General features: G+C 43.4%; 1 protein-coding gene across 1 annotated transcript; it reads right to left on the minus strand.

Annotated features, from left to right (window-relative positions):
• Positions 1 to 226: 226 nt before the first annotated feature.
• On the minus strand, positions 227 to 3,942 carry LOC133549551 (zinc finger protein 8-like). The gene is made up of 2 exons (XM_061895065.1): positions 3,503 to 3,942; positions 227 to 1,035 (listed from the first exon to the last, which is right to left on the minus strand). Exons 1-2 carry the CDS (start codon positions 3,813 to 3,815, stop codon positions 473 to 475), a joined length of 876 nt encoding a protein of 291 aa, XP_061751049.1. The 5' UTR covers positions 3,816 to 3,942; the 3' UTR covers positions 227 to 472.
• Positions 3,943 to 8,117: the final 4,175 nt, after the last annotated feature.

Here is an 8,117-nt window from a genome sequence, read left to right on the forward strand (position 1 = left end):
ACATATTGATATATATATATATACATACATATATATATATATATATATATATATATACATATATATACATATACATATATATATACATACACATATATATATATACACACATATATATATATATACACACACACATATAAACATATATATATATATATATATATATATATATATATATATATATATATATATATATATATATATATATATATATATATATACACAAGGAAACCAAATATTTTTTTTTTACTTCTTGATTTACGTCAAAGCCATCAATTCACAATACTGATCAATTAAAAGTCTACTTTTTGTTAGGCCACAGACATGGATTTAAGTTACAGTATGTGCCTTGTTTAAAATAATAATAATAAAAAAAATAAAGGGCCTTTCATGATAAAATATCAAGAGACCAGCAATTGTGTCCTCACATTTTGAGTCACGTGGGTCTCGACAGAAGAGATTTTTACACAAACTAAACGATTGCATTTGTTTCTCCAGTGTGTGTCCTCATGTGTCGATTGAAATTACCCTTTGTCGTAAAGCTTTTGCCACAAGCTGCACAATTGAATGGTTTTTCGCCCGTGTGTACTCTCACGTGTTCCGTCAAATGGGACCTGTTAGCAAAGCTTTTTCTACAAAATGAACAACTGAAAGGTTGTTTAGCGCTCTTCTTTTTAGAGCTTTCAGAGTGTTTGTGGTCAGTGTGAGTCCAAGTATCACCTTCACCGTCTGTATCGCTGCTCAATGTTACTTCAACCTCGTCTTCAGCCTCACTATCTGATAGTGGAGCTAAGAGGTGGTCTACTTGTGGTTTCTCTTCATCATCTTCAGTCTTCACAGAGACAACAGTCAGTGGCAACTTGGTGGGATCAGCTCCCTCAGGTCCTAGAAGACACTCTCCCTCCTGACTGATCCAGAGTTTCCCCTCTTCCTTTTTAATGGGATGGGGCTTTGAAGCTTCCCGCTTCAAAGTGGAGCGCCCCCTCCGTGACTGAGGGGGGAATTCTTCTGGATGAGCAGTCAGCTGCCGGACGTCTGCGGGACACAAAGACACTTCAGTTCTGACATGATCCATGAGATGTTTCTCCTTCGACTTGTGTACTGTATGTGTGTGTAGTGTTTCATGGACATCTGTTCGTTAGTCTCATCTCGATTATTGTAACATATTAATTTGGGGTCTCCCGATGTCTAGCATTAAAGATTACAGTTGGTACAAAAACAAGAAACAAGAAAGTTTGATCATATTACGCCTATACTGTATATACCATTATATACTTATATACCTATACTGGCTCAAGTGCACTGGCTTCCTGTGCCCTTAAAGGCCTACTGAAAGCCACTACTACCCACCACGCAGTCTGATAGTTTATATATCAATGATGAAATATTAACATTGCAACACATGCCAATACGGCCGCTTTAGTTTACTAAATTGCAATTTTAAATTTCCCGCGAAGTGTCCTGTTGAAAATGTCGCAGTATGATGACATTGGAGGAAACGGGATTAAAACCCGATGCTAACCACCCATAGAAAATACATGGGTACGGCTAGTAGTTACTATTAGCAAACAAATTCACTCACCAACTCGGCTTAATATCGCCAAACGATCTCATCGCAACTCGGCCCTGATGGTCGGCACCTATAACTTTACAATTAGTTGCAAAATGTTGGACGGTGGTTTTTACGATATGCAGGCAACCAACAACTTTAAAACATACCGCACCTGGCAGCCGTCTTGGAACGCTGGATTATATAGAACGCGATAGGCTGCAGCGGGTCACGTGAGCGCCTGTGTTATGCTCACGAGATTAAACGTGGGAACGGCGCAGGTAGTATGAAGGGATACCATGACAGGAAATATTGCTTATTTCCCACCCGTGTTACACACTCCTGACGTGACGAGTTTGACCCGGAGGTAAACCGAGGCATGCGCTAAATATTTTGCTAAACAAGTTTGATCCGGCAGTAATTCTAAGCATGCGCTAATTCTATCTAAGCATGCGCTAATTATTTTGCAAAAAGAGTTTGACCCGGCGGTAAAACGAGGCATGCGGATAATATATACCCGGCGGCAATTCAGGGAAATAGGATATATTATATGACATTTTTGTATTTTGCAATTAAATATAAGTTTGTATTAGAACAATGTGTTTAAGTCCCTCACACATGAGATTTGACCACAATGAAAAAGACTGAAAAAATGTTGAGGTCCAGGGCAGTGCCCTGGTGGGGGGACAAAGGGGGCAACGCCCCCCGAAGCTCCTGGTTTTTCACCTATTTAACATGCTAAAATTAACAAAGACAGCACCATTTGAAGAAAATATTTTAGTGCTTAAAGGGGAACATTATCAGCAGACCTATGTAAGCGTCAATATATACCTTGATGGTGCAGAAAAAAGACCATGTATTTTTTTAACCGATTTCCGAACTCTAAATGGGTGAATTTTGGCAGATTAAACGCCTTTCTGTTTATCGCGCTGGAGGCGATGACGTCAGAATGTGACGTCACCGAGGTAACACACCCACCATTTTCATTTTCACATTACAAACACCGGGTCTCAGCTCTGTTATTTTCAATTTTTTCGACAATTTTTTGGAAGGCCGAGTGTGGCTTTTTTTTGCCATATTTGGCCGAATATATTCAGTGCGTCCCTGGGACGGCGTGGCACAGTGGGGAGAGTGGCCGTGCGCAACCCGACGGTCCCTGGTTCAAATCACACCTAGTACCAACCTCGTCACGTCCGTTGTGTCTTGAGCAAGACACTTCACCCTTGCTCCTGATGGGTGCTGGTTGGCACCTTGCATGGCAGCTCCCTCCATCAGTGTGTGAATGTGGAAGTAGTGTCAAAGCGCTTTGAGTACCTTGAAGGTAGAAAAGCGCTATACAAGTACAACCCATTTATCATTTATTAACGTCTTTCTCCGATAAATAACGACATACCCCAATATGAGCGAGTATAAGGACATAACTGTGTCAGCAATTAAGACATTAAACTGCGCACATGACGCAGTAGGCCTGTGAGCTCAAGACAGACTGATCGATCGATCGATACTGAAGCAACGACAACCGGAAGTTGATTAACATGATGTCACCAAAACCGGACAGGACGCTCCCAGCAAACGTCTCTTTCGTTGTAAACAATAGGAACAAAAACTCTAACAAATAAAAACGAAAGATTTGTATATACAAACAGTCAAATAAAAATTGTTTTTTATTTGAGTGAAAGCATCCTTTCTCTCGAGAACCGACATCGTTTACATTTAAAAAAAAAAAAAAATTGCTCCCGAGATTAAAAAAGACGGAATTCCGACTTTAGACGGAAAAATCACATGCCTGGTCCATAACTTAACTTTTAACATTCCAAAACATACTTTAGATTAAAACAACAGATTAGACGAAAAATATAATAATTTAAATTTGCTTTGGTAACTTTGACTTCATGGAGAACTTCCCAATAATCCAAAATTGACGGTAATGAAATGATTCTTGTTGTTTATTACCTTCAACTTTCTGCAGGTTGTTGTAGACATGTGGTCCAGTCTTCTCTTCACACACCGCACATCTCTTACTCTTCCCCAACATCTCTGCCTTCAAATCATTATTTTCTTTACACAAGCGGCTTATTTGCTCCTCCATTTTTTTCATTCGACTTTTGCATTCTCTCATCTCCTCTGATGCTAACTCCAATGCCTTCTTCAAGCTAACAATCATGGCGGTCCTTTGTTTACATTCTTCAACATAGTGGGCTAGTTTCTCATCGACGCTCTTCCCGGGGCTTACTATAGTCTCCATCGCTCCACACTCAACGTCCATTTGGCGCTCTTAAGAACAAAAACAATGTCGGTGAATCTCTAAATGTGTAAGATCGTACATTTGAAACTGCTTCAAGAATTCAGTCCGCCATTGCAGTTGCCGCCAAAGTTTGAGCCGCTTGATCCGTTTGCCCATGCGCCAAAAGCCACCCACTTCCGTTTCCGACTTTACGGAGGATTTTTTTTCCAAAATAAAGTTCTTCTTTCAACAACCGGTTTGCAAAAGTATCTACTGATAACCTAAAAATGATGAAAAGCTACACTTAAAAAATGTAAACAACTTTATTCGAACAATATTGTTCGGACACGTTTTTTCTGTTGAATAACAAACCATATTTATTTTTACCAACGTTAACTAACTGATTATTTATTGGGTTTTCTTTAAGCAAATATAATGAATCAAAAATATTTATATTTCCTATCCGGCTCCATTAGCAGTCATCCATCCATCCATTTCCTACCGCTTGTTCCCTTTTGGGGTCACGGGGGGCGCTGGCGCCTATCTCAGCTACAATCGTGCGGGAGGCGGGGTACACCCTGGACAAGTCGCCACCTCATCGCAGGGCCAACACAGATAGACAGACAACATTCACACTCACATTCACACACTAGGGACCATTTAGTGTTGCCAATCAACCTATCCCCAGGTGCATGTCTTTGGAAGTGGGAGGGGCTTATCCCCAGGTGCATGTCTTTGGAAGTGGGAGGGGCTTATCCCCAGGTGCATGTCTTTGGAAGTGGGAGGGGCTTATCCCCAGGTGCATGTCTTTGGAGGTGGGAGGGGCCTATCCTAAGGTGCATGTCTTTGGAGGTGGGAGGGGCCTATCCCCAGGTGCATGTCTTTGGAGGTGGGAGGGGCCTATCCTAAGGTGCATGTCTTTGGAGGTGGGAGGGGCCAAGCATCCACGGGGAGAACATGCAAACTCCACACAGAAAGATCCCGAGCCTGGATTTGAACCCAGGACTCATTAGCAGTCAGTCATTGTAAATACTTTGATCGATTGATTGAAACTTTCATTAGTAGATTGCACAGTACAGTACATATTCCGTACAATTGACCACTAAATGGTAACAATCAATCAATCAATCAATCAATCAATGTTTATTTATATAGCCCCAAATCACAAATGTCTCAAAGGACTGCACAAATCATTACGACTACAACATCCTCGGAAGAACCCACAAAAGGGCAAGGAAAACTCACACCCAGTGGGCAGGGAGAATTCACATCCAGTGGGACGCCAGTGACAATGCTGACTATGAGAAACCTTGGAGAGGACCTCAGATGTGGGCAACCCCCCCTCTCTAGGGGACCAAAACCAATGGATGTCGAGCGGGTCTAACATGATACTGTGAAAGTTCAATCCATAGTGGCTCCAACACAGCCGCGAGAGTTCAGTTCAAAGCGGGTCCACACCCGAATAAGTTCTTCAACTTGTTTTAGTCGGGGTCCACGTTAATCAATTCATGGTACAAATATATACTATCGACATAATACAGTCATCACACAAGTTAATCATCATAGTATGTACATTGAATTATTTACATTATTTACAATCCGGGGGGTGGGATGAGGAGCTTTGGTTGATATCAGTACTTCAGTCATCAACAATTGCATCAACAGAGAAATGTGGACATTGAAACAGTGTAGGTCTTATTTAGTAGGATATGTACAGCCAGCAGAGAACATAGTGAGTTCACATAGCATAAGAACAAGTATATACATTAGAAGTACATTTGAGTTGTTTATAATCCGGGGAGATGGGATGTGAATGGAGGAGGGTATTAGTAAAGTCTTAAAGTTGCCTGGAAGTGTTGTTTTAGAGCGGTTTTGAAGGAATATAGAGATGCACTTACTTTTATACCTGTTGGGAGTGCATTCCACATTGATGTGGCATAGAAAGAGAATGAGTTAAGACCTTTGTTGGATCGGAATCTGGGTTTAACGTGGTTTGTGGAGCTCCCCCTGGTGTTGTGGTTATAGCGGTCATTTACGTTAAGGACGTAGTTTGACATGTACTTCGGTATCAGGGAGGTGTAGCGGACTTTATAGACTAGGCTCGGTGCAAGTTGTTTTACTCTGTCCTCCACCCTGAGCCAGCCCACTTTGGAGAAGTGGGTTGGAGTGAGGTGTGATTTGGGGTGGAGGTCTAAAAGTACCGGACTAGCTTGTTCTGGGATGTTTGGAGTCTAGATTTGAGGGTTTTGGAGGTGCTGGGGTACCAGGAGGTGCAGGCGTAATGGAAAAAGGGTTGAATGAGAGTTCCTGCTAGAATCTTCAAGGTGCTTTTGTTGACCAGAGAGGAGATTCTGTAGAGGAATCTCGTTCTTTGGTTGACCTTTTTGATTACCTTGGTTGCCATTTGATCATTTTGTTACTCAACTGAATCACCAAACGACAGCCAATTACTAGTGTTCATTATTTATGAAATGTGTGGGGAATAGGACATTTAAAATGTTACTTTTGGGGCTTGTTCTGTTTATAATATCTGATTATACCATAACCATAACTCCATCCATCCATCCATCTTCTTCCTCTTGTCCGAGGTCGGGTCGCGGAGGCAGCAGCTTAAGCAGGGAAACCCAGACTTCCCTCTCCCCAGCCACTTCGTCCAGCTCCTACTGGGGGATCCCGAGGCGCTCCCAGGCCAGCCGGGAGACATAGTCTTCCCAATGTGTCCTGGGTCTTCCCCGTGGCCTCCTACCGGTCAGATGTACCCGGAACACTTGCCAAGGGAGGCGTTCGGATGGCATCCTGACCAGATACCCGAACCACCTCATCTGGCTCCTTTCCATGTGGAGGAGCAGCAGCTTTAGTTTGAGTTCCTTCTGGATGACAGAGCTTCTCACCCTAAGGGAGAGACCCGCCACCTGGCGGAGGAAACTCATTGGGGCTGCTTGTACCCGTGAGCTTGTCCTTTCGGTCATAACCCAAAGCTCATGACCACAGGTGAGGATGGGAACGTAGATCGACCGGTAAATTGAGAGCTTTGCCTTCCGGCTCAGCTCCTTCTTCACCACAACGGATCGATGCAGCGTCTGCATTACTGAAGACGCCGCCTGTCGATCTCACGATCCACTCTTCCCTCACTCGTAAACAAGACTCAGAGGTACTTGAACTCCTCCACTTGGGGCAGGGTCTCCTCCCCAACCCGGAGATGGCACTCCACCCTTTTCCGGGCGAGAACCATGGACTCTGACTTCACACTCGGCTGCGAACCGATCCAGTGAGAGCTGACGATCCTGGCCAGATGAAGCCATCAGGACTACGTCATCTGCAAATAGCAGAGACCTAATCCTGCAGCCACCAAACCGGATCCCCTCAACGCCTTGACTGCGCCTAGAAATTCTGTCCATAAAAGTTATGAACAGAATGGGTGACAAAGGGCAGCTTTGGCGGAGTTCAACCCTCACTGGAAACGCGGCCGACTTACTGCCGGCAATGCGGACCAAGCTCTGAAACTGATCATACATGGAGCGGACCCCTACAATCAGACAGTCCGATACCCCGTACTCTCTAAGCACTCCCCACAGGACCTCTCGGGGTATATGGTCGAATGCCTTCTCCGAGTCCACAAAGCACTCATTTTGTGTATTGTTGGAACTATTTGAAGGATGTCACAGAGATGAAGCAATAGTCCCGCCTCATTCATGCGCATCATGTTGAGCGTTTTTCAGAGACTTGAATTTCAGTGATGTGTTTTGCTGTTTTGACGACCCGTTTGTGTTTGCCGCAACTGAATAAGAAGCATTGGCGCAGCTCACTAACCTGAAATTGAGCGCCTAAAAAGTCCGCCTAATGAGATAGTCAGTCAAGTTTTACCTGGATATAGGCTGGCGTCTCGGCATCCTGGAGTCATGACCGATATTTCTGTGACCCAAACAAGAAACTTTAATGTGACATCCTCTCACATCCTGCTCAGTGGCCTCATGCAGTGTTCTTCAACCACTCAAGTACTGTGAAATGGGAGATTGTGTCATTTCACCTAATTGGATTAAAAATATTTTTGGCAAAACAATAATTATAATCCACAAATAATGTCCCGTCGGTGAGTGTCGGTGCTGTAATCTTCCATATCAGTGGGTGGCAGAAGGTAGCTAATTGCTTTGTGGTAGCGTGCAGGTCAAAATGTATCCAACGCTTAAACCAAAAATAAACAAAAGGCGCCTGCCGCTAAGAAAAGGCAATGAAGCTTAACAATGAAACAAAACTAAAACCGAACTGGCTGCAAAGCAAACAAAAACAAAATGCTGGACGACAGCAAAGACTTACGCCGCGTGGAGCGGACGGCGTCCACAAAGT

This window comes from Nerophis ophidion, linkage group LG01, assembly GCF_033978795.1.
Source record: "Nerophis ophidion isolate RoL-2023_Sa linkage group LG01, RoL_Noph_v1.0, whole genome shotgun sequence".
In the NCBI taxonomy this organism is placed as follows: Eukaryota; Metazoa; Chordata; class Actinopteri; order Syngnathiformes; family Syngnathidae; genus Nerophis; species Nerophis ophidion.

Excerpts from the sequence above, each read along its gene's own strand:
- LOC133549551 (XM_061895065.1), bottom strand. The coding sequence starts at position 3,815 with ATGGACGTTGAGTGTGGAGCGATGGAGACTATAGTAAGCCCCGGGAAG. Across the intron at positions 1,036-3,502 it reads CAACCTGCAGAAAGTTGAAG|ACGTCCGGCAGCTGACTGCT; the intron begins GTAATAAACAAC and ends TGTGTCCCGCAG.